The sequence below is a fragment of the Rhagoletis pomonella genome, unplaced genomic scaffold, assembly GCF_013731165.1.
Source record: "Rhagoletis pomonella isolate Grant_MI unplaced genomic scaffold, Rhpom_1.0 Rhpom_scaffold_00007, whole genome shotgun sequence".
NCBI lineage: Eukaryota > Metazoa > Arthropoda > Insecta > Diptera > Tephritidae > Rhagoletis > Rhagoletis pomonella.
Genome location: NW_023458561.1, coordinates 47816605 through 47835286, shown reverse-complemented (window position 1 = coordinate 47835286; position 18682 = coordinate 47816605). Strand labels below are relative to the sequence as shown.

The window sequence follows — 18682 nt, the reverse complement described above, 5'->3', positions numbered from 1 at the left end:
GTTAGTACCAAAAACAGCGGGGCTACATGCAACTTTTTAAAAATCCCTACCTGTTTTTGATACTCTTTTTATAATGTTTTTTACTTCTCCTGTAAAATAAAAAATTTGTTGGTTAGGGCTTTTTTGAATTAAGGTGTACATACATATGTTCGACGCAGCAAACAATATGGCAATTAATCTCCATGTCACACTTACATAAGTACATACATTAATATGTATGTATTTATACTGATTAAACTTATCCCCTTGACGCTCCAATTATGGCCAAAATATACATGAAAATATTGATAATGTCCAGGTAAAGGTTGAGCGCCGCAAAAATATACTCCTCGGGGCTAATAGCATACTTATGCTTACCGCCCATCATCAATTGTGTATCATAGACCAAATAGATGGAGAAGAGTAATGCACCCAGCGATGAATAGACGAGCGTTATCACTTTGCCGGGTATGAAGATTGCCACAATACCAAATATGAGGAATACAACAATGGCAACCAATAGGACGCCACCACACATGGTGAAGTCCCATTTGGTTTGGAAGGCGAATAGCGTCAAGGCGAGGCATACAGCAGCTGTTATGCCAACGGCCAACATCACCTTTGAAAAATTTGAACTGTTAGATTTATTCATACACTTGTCCACGAAAAATCTACTATGTACTTACCTCACTGGAAGCATAATATGTAGCGGTTACACCTAGCAGAAATGATTCCGCCAATGTGAAGAGAAATAGGAAAATAAAGTTCAACGGTGTTTTGCGTCGTACACTCTCGCAGCAAGCCATACACACCATGGTTACCAAAAGCACTGCTAGTGCAACCCAAAATATCCATTGTGTGCGATGAACCCAGTCTTTGACTGCTGTTACGTATATGAAGATCGTGATAATGCCGAAAGTGATTAGTAATTGTACCTGCAATTGATTGAGTAGTGGGTGACTTGAAACATCGTACTAGATACCATGATACAAAAAAGAAGGTAGTTTCAATAAACAACTTTTTGATTAAAAAGCAGATTTTTGACAATTGCTCAATTGTTAAAAAATCGAGGCGCCGTTACCCAATTTAAGTTTTTTGGTAGAGGGGATTTTATATCATATATTTGTAATTATGTATAAAATAGTTTTAATAACATTAACTGTTTAAAAGTAATTAAAATCGTATCTTAAAAATGTTTAAATTTTACACTAAATACGATGATCACTTCCCATTTAGGTTAATTAAATTTTAGTGAACATACACATATATATATGTAGGGGTTTTCAAACTTTTTTGTGGCTTTTTGTAATCTGATTATTTTACAATGTATCTAGCAAGGACTATTACGGTTTTCTATACTGAAGATAATTGTTTCTAATATACACATTTCGGTGTGAATATTATACATACTTAGATGGTTCACAAGGTGTCGTAAGTGTCCTATTGTCGTGTATCATAAAGTTTTGAACGGCTAAACAAATGTTTAGAGGACTTGCAACCACAACCAAATACTTTTTTAATGGTGTGAGATTTCATAATATGACTTTTATGGTGGCTTGCGTATCCCTTAAATATAGTTTACTGTTCAATATTGGAGCGGGTGTGAGAAAATTGATGACTCCAATCATTAGAAAGAGAACGGCCCAAACTCTAAGGCAAGTCACCCTTCACCTCTCTGACCGCTCGGCACCCATTTGAAAATGGGGTAAACTTAGCATTTTGCCAGAAAATGTAAGCACGGGTTATGGCAACCAAAGGACTTACGCGCAGAATACCTCTCCGCGTTGGAGGCCATCGGCCGCGCTTAGAAAAAATAACCCTAATCTGCCTCCGGCTACACGGTATTTTTTACAAAAAAGTGCATATTTCACACCGAATTTGTTAACAATTTAGTGTTCGAAAATTTTAAATCTTTACTTTCACTTTCACTTTCTTTTTATTTGGGATACGCGTGTGGACACAATAACCCAAAATCATTGGACAAATAACCGAACCATATCCAACAAAAGACCGTTTGCTTGTTCAAATTTCGATTATAAGAACAAAACGCTTTAAATAAACAAAAAATTAATAATAAAATTTGGAGGATTTTAGATGCTGGATATGGTAGCACAAAATGTCACAATCTGCTTAATTGTCAGGTTGTTAATATGGCGACGAAAAAGTGACAATGGAACTACCTTGTTTTTTGTATCATGCTAGATACTTAGTTCGCAGTCAATACATTTGCATGTACGTATGGATGTATATTAGACCGTACCACCCTACAAGCAAACAAAAAAAAAAGTTCGCCGTACACCACTGAATGTGAAGAATTTTTGCAAAGCAAAATTTCCCTTTTTTTTGCCGAACTTAGGGGTCGGTTTAAATAGGTCTACTGAAATAATCTAAGTACTTCCTTAACAAAGGTTTGAAGATGTTTGGAGTGCTTTAATTTACTGCCATTAGGATGGTACGTTAAGGGTTTAAAACCTGAAATCTGGTGGGTAAGTACTAGAACGGGGTACTTGAGGTCAATAAACTTTGAAACAAAACCATCGATATATCACACTTTACGATGCGACTGTAAATGCTGAAGATATGTTCGGCAAAAAAGAAAATCGGAATTGCCTTCGAAGCGAAATATGTACACTCTTAGCCAAAGTTGAATGATTTTTTGCGAGCTATAATTTACTGGCATTAGTATAAGATCTGGGGTCTCATGGGGAGGGGTATAAGATCCGGGGTCTCATGGGTAAGTACCAGAACGGGGTACATGAGGTCAATGAAATTTTCTCCTCGAGACAAGAACATCGTAAATGGCGAAGATATGTACATATCGTCGTTTAAAGTACAAAACCGCGTATCAACATAATGCAAAAGCGCGTATGTGAGATTGCATAAATTATTTTGTAGAGAGTAAAAACACTCAAATTTGTTCTCTCTTTTATAAAGCAATCGCATTTCTGGGTAGTATATTTTAGGACGAATAGATAAGGCTTGAGCCAAGAGCTTCGGTTACGCGGCTTTGCAGAACAAAGCAACAAACAAACAAACAACCTATACGTTCGGCCAACATAATTTTTTTCTTTGAAATTGCGTTTCAAAAAACTTTAGATCCGGGGGTGCAGGGCGCTGTTTTTTTTCTGGTATGGTCTAATGTACATATGTATGTACATTAGGATGCATCATCAAGATATTTTGGAAAATATTAAGGTTTACGTGAGCTGGTCCGATTTGAAAATACCTCCAAAAATCTCATTCAGTTGAAAAAATTTTTAAGTATTTTTATGCGGAACTTTTAAACTTAAAGGCTTCTATCATCTGAGGTAATTTTTAAGAAAAACTACATATTTATTGAGGCGTATTCTTGTTTTCGTACGATTTGGTAATTTGAAATTTTTGTATTGAAAATGATAGGAAAATGTCATGATTTTCGATTCGTACGAAAACACGAACACACCCCATTATAATTTTGTTTATTAAAATTTCGATCTTTGGAGGTATTTTCAAATAGGTCGAGCTCACGTAAATTTTAATATTTTTGCGAAACATTTTGGCGGACGTCTTAAAATATTATAAATTTTATATTTCCGATGGAAAAACAGTACATTTTTTTTGTATGGAGAGTAATGCACCCAATACATACATATTTTGGTAAAAAGTTAAGAGTATCACTTACCATAAGTATTGAGTAAACTTTCCGTATGAAGCCTTTTCGTATGCTCTCATCATCGAAAGAGAAGCTTTTTGCGCCCTCAGCATCGTAAGCGCCATAATTATTGTCACCTGTATGAGCGGCTAAGAAAAAATTAGTATACAACAAGTTAAGAAAAGTTTTTGGGGTTTGTTGAAAAGGTGTGCGACAAATTTATTTGCTTTTTTGGCATTTCTTCAGTTTTATTGATTTAAATTGGCAGTATGCAGGTGTTAAAAGTGGATTAAATGAGGTGGGAATTAGCTTGAATTGATGAACTATGTGACGACTAATACTAATAGTGGGTTCGCAGCGCTTAAAAAAAGGAACAAAAAAGTGGATAAAGTGCGGATTTTTATCCGTTTACTGATTCCATTCCGGATACTTTGACGATCCATTTTCCCACTAAAGTGTATATACTTAAAATATATATTAGTATGTATTCGTGGTATGTTGTGTAATTGTAACTGCGTGATCGTGTGATTTGATGTTGCTAGCGGTACATCAAATACACTAGCAACAACAACCACACTCTCACCGCTCACCACACAGAAGCACCGAATTCCGCTAGTGAGCAATTATGTCGCCTCTCTCATTGGGTTTGAGCCCAACTTACATACTCAGCCTTTCCCATTATTTCACGATGCAAGCAAGAAAATTGCTTATGATGATGACCTGACAATTTGCCTTATATACCCTTATGGACATCCTGGAGTGCTAACCAATTTGCTTTCAGGAAAACCAGATGCCGCCGCATCATTGCTCAGACTTATAGAATATGGCGCTATGGAAGGAACGGTGGTTCAGCCACGCTAATATACCTCACACTCCGGTTAGTTATAACCAAGAAATCGACTACTTCACTCCTAAACCTACTTTTGATAGGTTCTTTAAGACGAGCATCTCGTCAAGAACAGAGTGGCAAACACCAAGATCATGGAGAAGAGGGTTGACTATGGAGTTGTTTTCTCCAAGGAATTGGGGCTGGAATTATCTATGTATCAGGAATTCAGGACCACCGCAGCGTTTATCAGACCAAACGTTGACAAGAGTGCCTAGTAGGGCCGATGAGCTAGCCAGGAAAGGTACTATTCTCCCACTGTGTGAAAACGGAGGCGACCTGTAATTTAAGGCTTAGAAATAACATTATTAAAGTGGCCAATAGATTATGGCTCGATAAGGGCACTTGAAAAACAAGTAGGCTACTATGGCCGCAAACTGATAAGAAAAAAAAAATGGAACAACTACTCAGCTTCTCAATAGAGGACCTTTCGATGGACATGGCTTGTGAAACCGGTCATGGGCTATTTGGTAGGTACTCTTCTATATTAGAAATATTCTCCCATGAATAATGCAAAATTGCAAAGACGAAGAAGAAACAGTCGAGCCCTTCTTCTGCAGTTGCCCAGCTTTAGCTAAGAGCAAGCGGACTTTTTACGTAGGCATTACTTTGGATCTTCGCTTCATCTCTTATGAAAATTGTTTTATGGAAAATAGTCGTAGAAGTTCTCGGGCTTCAAGTGGTATCACCATGAAATAAATAATAAAGGCCAAAAAAACGGCTTGGATATGTCGTTCGTATGGGTGATGCTCCGGTGAAAGCATCCTTCGACATGATACACATAGAAGGACAATGCAAGCAAGGGCACCCACTAACACATTGGAAGGCCTCTGGTACAGAAGGTACTGTTTGTACTCGGGATGAGCAACTGGCGACACTTTGCAAATGAGAGGCAAGTAGACGGTTGTAGTGTCAAATAAGAAGAAGAATAAGGGGAAGGATGGGTGTGAAATAAATAGCGGGTTTGTATGGGTAAATGCTTTTATCTGCGTTTAACAAATCACGACAAAACGACAGCTTCATGTAGGGTTTAACGTGATTCCCTGCAAAAAGGCTTACAATCATGGTGCCTGCACTTAGCACAACAGATTAATTCTTGCCTTAATCATTGCCCTGAAATGCAAGCACTTCAGTACCAATTGGCAGTGTGTGGTGGACACACTTACCACCTTGGTAGGGCCGAGGCCTACCTAAAACCTCTGACGATCTCTGGATCACGACATCCGAGTGCAATGTAACTCCACATTGAACCATTGCTGGTTCTACCCGCATTTAGGTCGTAAACCACAGCCACCACGATACTCCCCGAAGGGCCGCACCATGAACAGACCGGAGTAGTGCCCGCCAGCCAGATCAGCTCAACCAGCCAGACTCGCCCGACTCGCCCGACTCGCTCAACATGCACATGCACATGCAGACTTGCAAAACTTATTCACATACACTCGATGTCCTCGACCTGGGGGCATACTTTCCGTTTCACCATCTTTCTCTCCGTTTTACAAGTCCTGCCAGAGGTGGTAGTACATACCTTGCGAGTCTTTTATCCAACTAGCCTCGCCAATCTGACCGGCAAACACAGTTCGGGGGCATCTGTTCCCCAGGGTACCGTTTTAAAGTTTTCGGTATGACTTTCGAAAGCCGTAGACATTTCTGCCTCCACCGACTCAGGACTGGCAGCCTTTGACTAGAGTAGCCCGGGGTCGTCAAGCCCGTACCTCGGAAAACGCTAAAGCCCTCGTGGCAAGAAATCAAAACGACAATAGTAAATCGATAGCTGAGTGGAAGATCGACCTATCTCGGCAGCCAGTTCAAAAACGACCTATCTAAGAAAAGTTTTCAACATAAACGCCCATCTCAGCACATTTTCAATGAACTTATTTTCTTCAACCAAATTTTGGGGTAGGGGGTTCCTTGAAAAGTTTTCTGAGATAGGGCGTTTTCGAACTGACTGCTGAGATAGGTCAATCTTACACTCAGCCATCGAAATGAGAGTTGTATTTATTTTTCTATCGGCTATTCAAAATGTCTTTAATAGAATGGTCTACTTTTAATTTTACGAAAATGTTTTTAGTGTTAGTGTGTGCGTTAGAATGTAGGTTTTGTGATTTTACCCACCATGCAAAACATGAGAAATAGGCAACAATCGTCAATGGCAACAAATTGGCAACTCGCCGATTTATTGCCGTAGTGAGAAATCGGCAATATTATTATTATTATTGTGATTTTAGACAGTAATGAAATTTCGTAGTGTGTATGTGTAAGCACAAAGATAAGGAGTTAGTAGCTTGTTCAAATAGCTTGTGCAAACTATCAGCGTGTGTGTGTGTGCGTGCTTTTTTGTGCATGTTTGTAAGTGTATTGTTAGTGCAACGTATAAACGTACCTAAGTAGGCTTTAATCTATTAAATAGAATCAGCAATACAGTACCGGGGAAGAAATCAGCAGCATTATCCCTCTTATCATCCCCTTTTTTATTTATACAAAAAAAACTTTGATGAAGAAAATTACTAAAAACTAGCCGCCACGGCAGCGCTTCAAAAAATATCTCATCAGTCCAACTCCGTTGCATTTGCAGGCATTGAAATTAGACGCATTTTTCATTTCGTAATCGACTAACGGCGTTTCGCCGATTCTGTTCAGTTTTCGTGGTATCACAAATGACAATCTCTTAATTCTCGAAGTGTGTCCCTTGTCTGGTACAACTACAACAACCTAACCTAAGCATGATTTCGACCTTGCGTTCGCGAGATGCCTTCTGACATGCTCTGTTTTCAGAAATTTTTGTTCGGATGGCCAAGTCTTAAGCTGCGTCTTATTAGTACCCGGTGACCAAACAGGCACAGCGCAATTCAGAACCGGGCGGTGATTGATTAGAGAACCTTGTTTCGGATTTCTGTTTTATTTACGCTGAAAAGGAAAGCAAGCTGCCAAAGGTCATCAAGAAAATTGTCGGGTTATTAATTGTTGTTGTAGCGGCTACAACGACCCCGCCCAGATCAGTTAATATCTCAGTCGTTGTCGTCAAGCTCCACTAACGGAAGCCCAGGAAGCGTGCAGCTTCAATGAGGTCGGTCCACAGAGACAAACGCGTTAGTGTTGTCGAGTTTTCCGGAGATGTTTCGAGTCGTGGGGTGTCTCTCCGGACACTCATTTGGCACATCTGCGTCTAATCTGCTCAGGTATGCGTTTAACCTGCTGCAGTAACCAGAGCGAAGTTGGGCTATTGTAGTTTTAGTCTCCAGAGGCATATGAAGCTCCGTCTCGTCGATGTCCGGTGGTTGTGTGCCTAGAACGGCATTCACAGGCCTGGAGTCTACATAACTCGAGACTGACTCTCTGTGAATGCCATTCAGAGCCTGTCGATATGCTGACGGGTCCAGAGGCTGCATAATGAACGTCTGGACTTCGTCCGCCAGTTCATAGAGATGCCTCCTGACGTGCCTGGGCGAGAGATCTTCTGCAAGCAGCTGTCTATTTGGGTGACCACGTCTGTGGCTCCGTGCTGTGAAAAAATAAAGTCGTTAGGATTTTGTTGGCCTGTATATTCAGAGTTTTTTGTTTTGTGTGCAAATGTCAGAGCTTTGATGGACTATGCCGTAGAGGTAGGACCAGCGTTGCCGTTTTGGTAACTTTTTCATCGTAAAATTTCGTAATTAATTTCTCAGTATGGTAACTTTTTGGTTCGGTGTTTAGTTTCTGCTATCTAAAGCTGCCTTTACATGAGGCGATAATCGCCTGCAAAAGTTGACTTGCTGTCTACTTTGAGGCAACCGATTTTTGAATCACCATTTACACGAGCAATTTTTCTGGAGCAATGTTGAATCACCTAGAAAATCGCCTCGTATAAATCCAGCTTAAGTGCCGTTTTCTGAAGTAGCATTTAACCTCAAAAGCTTACTTTATATTTAAACGTTGGATTAGAAATAAGGCTATGTCTAAAGTTAAGCATTTCCATTATCGGTTTTCGACGTATGTATGTTTCTTAGTTGTAAATCAATGATAAATTTTGATGCAACCTTTAAAGATAAAGTGAGCTTTAAAGTTACAGGTCACTTGAGAAAGCGACCCTAAGTATATTAGATTTCCCCTAACATACAGTGGCGCTCACCCAAATAGCACACTTTTATTTTTTACTAAATTCACAATGTTTTACGTGATACATTTTTCTTTCGTTAATCTTTTTATAAAAATGTAGTAGATTCTATAACATAAACAGATGTTTTAGAAACTTATTGGCTATGCAGTTTTGTAGCTTATTTAGTTTTAGATTTGAAAATTCGAAAAATTCCGTTAATTTTTGAGATTTTTTTTTTGCTGAGGGTGTTGCGTATTTTCTTCCAAAAATTACTTGTGTTATTGGTCCCTGAAGAGAAACAGAGTTTTCCGATCGAAAAGTTTGATTTTCAAGAATTCTATACCATTTCTAAAAAAATTGTTTTTTCACCATATAAAATACATGGACAATTTGGAGCGCTTTGAGCGATCTGAAATATTTTTTGATTTCTAAATAAAAAATTGTGGTATATATATTTATTCGGTATAGAACAATCCTAGGTGGTGAGAGCTTAAAAATTCCAACTTTACTTTTTCACATGCATTTTGGAACCAGCATAATGTACATACACTTGTCTAAATAAAAATGAAGAAATGCATCAGAAAGTGGAAGTCAAGTTTGGAATAAAATATTAGTGGAGTACATATCTATGTATGTATAAACATTTAAGTGATGTAGGTACATACAAATAATTGTTTGCAAAAGTTTGTAGAAATATGTATGTATGTTTACATACATACTATGTATTTGTCTGTACGTGCCAAAGCAAAAATCTAATCGATAACTAAACTTAGTACCGTCCTATATTTTTGAGCTTCTGACTCATATTCGCAACCGTTAGTCAACCCACCACCTTTAGATAAAAACATTCTAGAATACATGCGTCTGTATGTGCATTATTCTCTGAAGTACTAAATAAAACACTGAAAGAACAGATATACATAAATAGATTTGCTGCTCAGCGATTGATTAGCCATTGATCAGAGAGAGTTCCCCACAGCGAGTAACTAGTAAATAGTTTCGACACTTTATCCGTTGATTTAGCGATCACTCCGAATACAATATTAATTTGATGAGTCAACGTTGTTATCAATGCACTTGTGAATCCCCACGATTTTAAACTTTTCATTTTGTTGCAATATACATATGTATGTCAGCTTTTAATTATTTCCATGTAAGTGTACTTGCCTTGATACATTTTTAGTTTTCGTTTACAATACGTAAAGACTCGATATACAACGAAGAAACGAGTCTAGTTCGGTGAGCGTATAAATTCGTACTGAAATATTAAAAAAAAAAAATGAAACTTCCCAATCCAACTTCAGTGGCTAACGCAGCAGATGTTCTTTTTTAGCGTGAACGATAAACCTCCTTATCAGTAGTATTCAGTATTTCCAATAACGAACCTATCAAAAGTTCCCGAATGCAGGTGTTTTTTCCAGTCTATGAGAGATAAACATCCTTATCTTATCTGTTGATAACGAAATGAACTGATTAATAATAATATTTCCTATTCGGTATGGGTATTCATCTAAACCCGTAAATGTCTCGTAACCGCGTATTTGCATTTGTATTTATTTAGATTTTTACGTAAGATGTTGCGTAAACCTCGTATATAAACCGGTTTTGCTTACAAAATTAAGTACATCAACGCGGTTACAAGGCATTTACACGTTTATATGAAAAGCCCTAATATAGTTTGGGCGTTTGGGGTGCCAATAACTCTTGCTTATTATGACTAGCCCACAAATAGTCCTTCATGCTGCTGCAGCTCTTATGTATGTAAATAAAAAATAATAATTTTTATATAGAATAAATACTTTATTGTATTTTATGGGTTCTTTTTTTTTTATTACATTCATACATATATTATTTTAAATATTAATTCAATCCTCAATCAACACAATAATTAGATCTTTCCAGGTTTCAACGGTTTTCATTAGCTTTGTTACAATTTTAGTTGATTGTTTTTAGTACAATAAAATGTAGCGCAATAAGTTGCTAAATAATACCAAATCGCAATCCTCACATGAAAACCATTTCTACGGAACTGCATAGTGATAATGCCGCAAACGCAATATCAACACTTTAGCCGTGGCACAAATTTAACTGGAATAAGCAAATAACTTCATTTCAGTTCTATTATTTGCCTTTTTACTTTTATTTAAAATATTTAAGAGAATTGTGAAAGTCTGAAGATTTTTAATCAATAAATGTACATATTTTTTCATATTGCATAGATTTTGAATGCTACAACTAACCAAATAATACAAAAAATATAAAGCAAACAAAACAAAAAACAAAAATATTTCTGGAGTTGAGTTCGTAAATAATGCATACGTATGCACTTAATTCTTTACATTATACATATGTAGTTATGTGTAGGACAATAGTTTTAACAAGTAACTTTTTTTAAATTTTGGTTAATATTCTTCTTCGTGTTTGCAAGCGCTCTTACAAAAAATTTAAGAATAGAGCAAAAATTTCCAAAATACTACCAGATACTTATGTATACATAAAATATAAATCATTAAATTGATATTTATAATTTGATTTTTTAAAGAAAATGCAATTAACTGCTTCTAATAAATTATTAACTGTGCTGCTCGTTTTGAAAAAAAAAAATGGAACGAGAATCGTTCATTACAAATTTTTAATGACAAAAACTTTGTACTTGATAAGCCCAGTAAAATTTCGAAATAATTATCGATTGAGATTCCTATTACTTATAAAATAAATACACACACATAGAATAAGTCCAAAATCATGTGTATGAATATAAACGTACTTCCTAAGAAGAAAATTTAAGGAAAATGGAAAGAATAATTATGCAGCTACTTGTTTGCTGCTTGCGATTTGCCTTGTACACATTTAATCCACGTTTACTCCTAGTCCCTAGACGCTCCTATTATTGTCAAAATGTACATGAAGATGTTTACAATATCCAAGTATAGGTTGAGTGCTGCGAAAATATATTCTTCTGGACTGATGGAATACTTATGGTCGCCGCCCATCATTAGTTGAGTGTCGTAAATAAGGTAAATAGAGAAGAGCAATGCACCGATGGAGGCATAAACCAAAGTTATTATTTTTCCTTTGATGAATATAGCTGCAATACCGAAAACGAGGAATACTACCATTGCAACCACTAATACACCACCGCACATGGTAAAATCATATTTGGTTTGCGTGGCAAATAGCGTTAAAGCAAGACAGACCATAGCCGTAATTCCCACTGCTAAAAGTACCTGTAAAATTGAGAGGAAAAATTAGAGAATCACACGCAAAAAAAAAACAACGAATCAAACTTACTTCATTCGGTGCATATCGGCTAGCAGATACGCCCATTAGGAATGATTCAGCTAGCGTGAATAGACCAAGGAAAATAAAGTTCATTGGTGTAGTACGACGTACGCTTTCGCAACAGGCCATGCATATCATTGTTACAAGCAAAACTACTAATGCAACCCAAAATAGAGCCGGGTTTCTATAGGCGAATTCTTTGGTGGGTAGATGGAAAACGAATAGCGCCACAAAACCAAAAGTGACCACTAGTTGACCCTGCATTTTTGAAAACATCAATTAGATCAGTAGTAAAGAGCACTTATATTTTTTGAAAATGATTTACATACCATTAGTATCATGTAGACCTTGCGTATGAACCCTTTGCGTATGCTCATATCATCGAAAGAAAAATTCTTTGGTTGTCCTTCAGGATCATCGTAGGCGCCATAACCACTGCCACCGCCAGGTGGTACAACAAATCCTGGTTGTGGTGCGTAACCGCCTGGCGGGTAACCTCCAGCCGGAGGGTAACCACCTTGTGGTGGATAGCCTCCAGCGGGAGGGTAACCACCTTGGGGGGGATAGCCACCTTGAGGGGCATAACCACCTTGGGGTGGATAGCCAGCTTGCGGCGGATAACCGCCATAATATTGTTGGTTAGGATCTGTTGTGGAAGATACATAGAATATTAATAAAATGCAAGATAAATTATTGAAAAAATGGAGGTTTCCATAAATTATGTTGTAGGAATGAAAATGCTTGCAAGACAATAATAGAAAGCACTTTTAACAGGGTCGAATGTTTTCGTGCAAAAAATTAACTATGCGGCAAATTTAATTCTCACACAAATACAAAAATAAATATATAAAACAAAACGTATCATATGTTTTAAGCGATGTATGTATGTATTAAAGAATGAGCGTAAGTTATTTTATGAGAAATGTGGCTTACACACGACTTGACAATGCCACTGGCAATATACTATGTAAACATGTATTCTCCGGAAAGTGGATTGATACCATGATTTAATAATTAAAGGTTTGCTCACTAGTGACATTCGAGTTTCGACACTCCTTTACAAAAGGTTGAACACACACAAGCACGCACACACACATAAAGCCTTGCTAAGGGACTCGATTTCGTAAAAAAAATCTTAAAAATCAACAGTATTTTGTAGCCAATTCAAGCTTGCACGTTATTATACTAAAATAGAATGGGCTAAATAACTGCACACGTAAAATTTTTCTAAAAATTCTGAATAAATGTTTGAAAATTTGGTGAAAATTGGTCGATTTTTATAATTTTTGTTCAAAGTTTGAAAAGCGGATTTATATGGTGTTTCTTGTATAACTACATAGGCTTTTATAAAAAAATATTAAACATAAAATAAACTAAAGAAATGTAGCCGAAACTCTTCAAAGTACCACGAGTCTATTACTTCGGCGCCAGTGCATATATATTAGTGTGGCCAGATATATGTTCCAGCCATACGGGACAAACGCATAATTTGTCACAAAAATACGGGATTTACAAAAATTTAACGAGACAAATGAGAAATAAACGAAAGTAATGTTCAGATTAATTATAAGCTTATGATAAATTTCGTGTATTTCAAGACAAAGTTTTTTAATTGATACAAAAATATGTATGTACCAAGGCGAATTTATATATTAATTCGCCTTGGTATGTACGTAGACATACAATTGACCAAACGATAAAAACAAAGTAAGAGATACAGCGGTCAAAATAATAGCAGCAAAATTGAATATGATGCTGTCGGCAACTTATCTTTATTTATTATTGTTAATAATTTTACATATATCAGATACCAAATAAATCAAAGTTCATAAAAACTAATTAAACTTTAAAAAATGTACATCAAAATTAAGTTTTTTTTAAATTAGATATCCTAGAAAGATTTCGAGTATGTGGTTTTATAGCCCATTCCATTTTAGTGCAAGTTTCATGTCGCTAAAAATGACCGTTGATTTTTTAGAATTTATTTTGTGGATGTAGCGAATTTTCTTCCATAGAACGCATGAACAAAACTGACTTTTATCTTATCTTGACTTAAAAATCAACGGTAATTTTTAGAGTCTGACAGAGTTGCATGCAATAATGCTTGCTAATGACCTGTTCGCAATAGCCGCGATTAAGCGTGACCATGTTGAGTACAAGTTAATAGGTTGAAAGGAATAATGAAATTGTCGAAAATTCGGGAACATTTTTGTCCCGGCGGAACATTTTAAAAATGTTGCAAAATACGTGACGTCCCGGCAAATACGGGACTTTCGGCAACGCTAATATGTATACGTGTACTTATGATGCTTTTGATGAATATGCTACGCTATTATAACATTTTTTAGTCCAAGTTAGTCTTCTAGCTTGTTTATTAGTGAGGTTAGACGTGGCAATTCAAGCGTTTCCTTTACTCATTTTGCTGCCAAAATGCAAAGGTTTACTTTCTTGTGCAAACAGCCAGAATGTCTTCTGTAGATTTGAAGAAATACTTTCATTATGGTCTGACTTGGCGACATTTTAACAATAATTAGCGTTCTGTTATATTGCCTAATTTTCATGTAGTAAATCACAATTCTCAAATTAGTTTAAGAGCCATTATTTCTTCTATTTTTAATATGGTATACCCATCTTTGTGAAAATATTTTTAATTTATAAACTTTTTAAGTCCTTAATATTTTATACGCATTCAAATGTCTGGTAATACAATTGAAAGTCGAATTTTTCTGCATGCACCGTGTACGCAGACAAAAAGTAGTATTCTGATATGATCCGATTTTCGGAAATTAAAATTTTTTCGTAACAGCTCTGCAATCACTTTTGAAAATTCTGGAGCTTGCGACTGCAAAACTGTTTGCACTTGCCACGTTCAACAGCTCATTAACATACATAACATATGCAAACTGCTATTTACCTACTTTCAACTAGTCAAAGCAAACCCTTTTAACATGCCACTAAATATTACTTAAGTACTTAAATAAATAAAAACTTAAATTAACCTTGATAATTTGGACCAGCTTGCCACGACATTTCTAGTTATAAAGGTATTGCTTGCTTCCCGATACTACAAACACGTTTTCAAGACTTTCTAAATACAGATGTTTTGGTTCACCACTTATGGATGTAAATTTTTTGTACTAAACTAGATTTTTGTGTGGAGAAAATTATAAAAAAAGAAAAGAAAATGCGTTAGTTAATTATGCTGCTTTGCAACTCACCCATAAAAGAAACCTTTGATACAATAAGAAGTTACTAGTCTTCAAAATACCTGAAATTAAGACAATTAATTAATTTAAAGTCATATATATTATATAGCAAGTATTGGTGAAATTTAGAAAAGCTCGGATATTAACATTCATGCAATTGTAGAGCATCGCCTAATGCGAATAATAACAAATACATATGTATGCATGTATGTATGTACGTTTGTTTATTTTCAACAGCATTCTCCAAAATGTTTTGGAGAATTTTGTTGTTACAAAAACAACATTTGTGCTATTTTTATTAATTTCCTTGAAATAGAACATATCATGCAGCTTATTGTGAAGTATGCCAAGTTCCACTGCTTGCTTTCATCTTGAGAAAATGACGTCTACATACATACATATATGTATGTATACATATTCCTAGTACGAATGCATTTTTATAACATGCATGTGCAACAATTTGATCTCTTTGTATTTGGTTACATATGTATACAGCAGTAAATAGGCAGAGATTAAATACGCACTCATACTTGTGCGCAAACAGCAAAAAACCCTACGCCACTTATTAATGTTGGGCACTAACAGCGGCTTGATTACACAAAACGGAAGAATGACTCATTGATGGCAGAAGTCCACATTGGTGGCTTCCAGGTGCCATTTTAAGGTCATACGCTTGCAAGTATTTTTGCTATGCTGCAATTAGCTAAACACGATGTGGGTAAAAATCATCAATATTGCCTCAAACCCGTCTAGGTAAACATTTTAATTGGTTGTCTTTGTCCACAAAGCCGAGAATATTCGGAATAAATAATTCTCTAGAACCATCTTTCAGGTGTTTTGAATAAATTATGCACAATTATCTTATCAAAAAATCACGAGCTCCCAAGTAGAAGACGATTTATTTTTAATTACCTTTCCAAGAATCCTCAGTTGATGAAAATTTCACAATACTCTCACTTTTCACTATTTCTCTGGCAGCTACGCAGAATTGCTTTTTGTTTTGGTCAAGGTACGATTACAATTGCCGCAGCTTTGGCGAAAATCTTCGTCACAGAGGGCGGCCAAGCGCAGCCAACTTTACGAGATTCGTCAAAAAGCATTCAGAGTTGCATGGCGTAATACAAACGTAATGAGTTTGGAAAACGTAAGAAGAAATTAGTTTAGCGTTAACATCACGCTGAAATTACGAGTTGCGTTCCCTAACACGCAAGAAGCTGCAAGCTTTTACAGAGGGTCAATTCCCGTTCTGCATTAATGTGAAGTGATAAAAATAACACCTTTACACCGCATTTATTTCGGTGTTAATTTTATACTTTTCACTTTACTTCACGATAACGCAGAACGGGAATTGACCCTCTGGATTTTACCAGAAAGCGTTCTCGTACTCGGTTCTCTGACCAAGTAGGGGAAAATGGGAGAGTAAAATTGGTCCTCTCTTTCTCAAAAAGTGCAAGATTTTACACGAAGAATTTTTGCTGGTAAAATCTGGTAAAGTGTCAAACCATAAGTGGTTCAAATGATTTCAAATTTGAATAAGTAAAAACATGATAAAAATATAGTAAGGTAGAACCGCTGAGAGTCACTTTTAAAATTCTTGACGTTTCCAAACAATTTAATTTTTAAATTTACTCACAAACTCACACACACATTTTCATTTTCAATCTCAAGCAACAACAATTTCGAACAATTTCAATTTTTTGTTTTCACTTTTATATGATTTTAAAATGTTGGCAAACTTCAAAAAAAAATCATGGCCGACAAATTGAGAGAACGGTTATACCTTGCTATGTTTTTATCATGAGTAAAAACACAAGTGCATCTGCTTTTTCAAATTATTGAACATATCCTAGCGAAGAAATATCAAGTTTTGTAAGTATTTTTGTTAATTTTCTGCTATGTAAACAAAAAATGGCGTCCACGGTGTATTTGACAGTTCCCGTACGTTTCGGGTTTTCTCTCTTTCTCTGAGAGCAATTTTGGATTTTGACCGTTTTACAGGTTTTATCCAGAAAAGTTGAGGAACGAAACTATGGAATAAGTGCAAATTACGGCCCGTTAACTTAGGGTTTACATCAGACAATACTGTCATGACAATAATGCCAAAATGATGTGTTTGTTGTAATATGAATTCACCGTGTTTACAACAAACACATCATTTTGACATTATTTTCATGACAATATTGTCCGGTGTAAACCCTATGTAAGCCAGAAAAAACAAAAATATGGCGTTGTCCGTCCTTTTATTCCGATTTCAATGGTACACAATTTTTTTGGTGCAAACTTATAATTAGACTGTTCCCGTACTCTATGACTTGCAGGTTTTGCTGGTTTTACAAGAACAGATGTTTTCGCCTTTGATAAATCTTATAAATCTTAACTTGTTCCTAAATGAAGTATGAGTAAACTAAAAAAACATTCCAACGGCAGCCGTTTCAGATTCAGAAGACTCGGGTTTTAACAGACCGAGGACTGCTGTTTAGCCATCTAACCCGGTCTAGATCGGTGTACCATTCTAAGCGTTCATCCTGGAATAACAGCTCGCAGCGGGCTTGCTCCTCCTTCGACTTTCTGATTCGGTCTCGCATCATATTCGATCCGAGATCCACATGAATTGCGTAGGTGAATCGTAGCACCCGAAGAGCCTACACCGGTCCACAAAGCTCAGCCGAGCAAAACTGCTCAGCACCGCCAGGCAGCCCAGTTATCGTCTGAATATTGCAGCCGTCTCAACTGTCACCTGTCCAGACTCGACCCTAATACCTCTAATGAGTGACCGTCATGCAGAGACACACCGCACGATACCAATCATCTCTTCATACGCCAGCTCAATCCACTCAACTAATACCCCTCTCCTTTTGGTCCGATCCCGTCGAAATAGCCCGTTTCTTGGGCCTGTCTTTAGTTGAGCTTGACCACAACGATTGATGGACACACCGAAATAGGCGGGGCTTAGTAGTGCCGCTACATACGATAACAACCACCGCCAGGCAGAAACCACCGCTGCGACCAACCAAAGGCAGCCAAGCCCATCTATCCTAGTCAGGCGATGTCGAGCTCGAAGTATTCAAGGTATATACATACATAGTTGCACACCTCAGAGATGAAAACCGCATGGTAATGGGTGACTTAAACGTCCATTACGATCTTTGGCATTTAAGACGGTGTAATGATCGGAAGGGCAGACTTAATATTTAGCACCCTTCGATGGATAAAGCCAAATGTCGAGTCTTCAAAGCCTTTCATTCTTTCGGAATATGCTTGCAGATGCTCAATTGAGTCCGAACTTAGTAGGGTAACTCACCAAGGCCCTCTGCCTTTCGATGACTATTAATGTTACTCCGGATTATGGAAAACAAGAAGCGTGGTCCCACTACTAAACCAGGGAAAATCAGCCAACAAAGTGGAGCTTCTCTTCATGCACCCGGATAGGTTCATCCTGGAAGGAGAACGTCCGCTAGGTACGTCATACGGTATTCTTTTCAATTGAAGGACGACATCCAGGACTACGTACGACAACCACTGTTGCCGACGCTGTACAGAAATGCAATAAATGGCATCGACAGAGAAGCTATCGCTACCTTCACCAACGCTCACCGAATAAATAGCGCCATCGGAGTTCAACC

The 18682-nt window shown here is 36.9% G+C and overlaps 2 protein-coding genes across 4 annotated transcripts; both read right to left on the bottom strand.

The window, feature by feature from the left end:
* LOC118742952 (protein lifeguard 1-like) lies at positions 1–10336 on the bottom strand (the record flags this gene model as incomplete). 2 transcript variants are annotated; one of them, XM_036475386.1, is given in 4 exon segments in its annotated part: positions 1–598; positions 666–914; positions 3641–3759; positions 9739–10336. In XM_036475386.1, coding segments are annotated over 4 exon segments (738 nt in total). In that variant the 5' UTR covers positions 9749–10336.
* Positions 10337–10524: 188 nt separating this feature from the next.
* Positions 10525–16111, bottom strand: LOC118742951 (protein lifeguard 1). 2 transcript variants are annotated; one of them, XM_036475385.1, is made up of 5 exons: positions 15972–16111; positions 15072–15121; positions 12183–12499; positions 11863–12111; positions 10525–11798 (listed from the first exon to the last, which is right to left on the bottom strand). In XM_036475385.1, exons 2-5 carry the CDS (start codon positions 15073–15075, stop codon positions 11439–11441), a joined length of 930 nt encoding a protein of 309 aa, XP_036331278.1. In that variant the 5' UTR covers positions 15076–15121; positions 15972–16111; the 3' UTR covers positions 10525–11438. The 2 variants fall into 2 exon arrangements, with proteins under 2 accessions (XP_036331278.1, XP_036331276.1); XM_036475383.1 differs by lacking the exon at positions 15072–15121 and adding an exon at positions 14853–14995.
* Positions 16112–18682: the final 2571 nt, after the last annotated feature.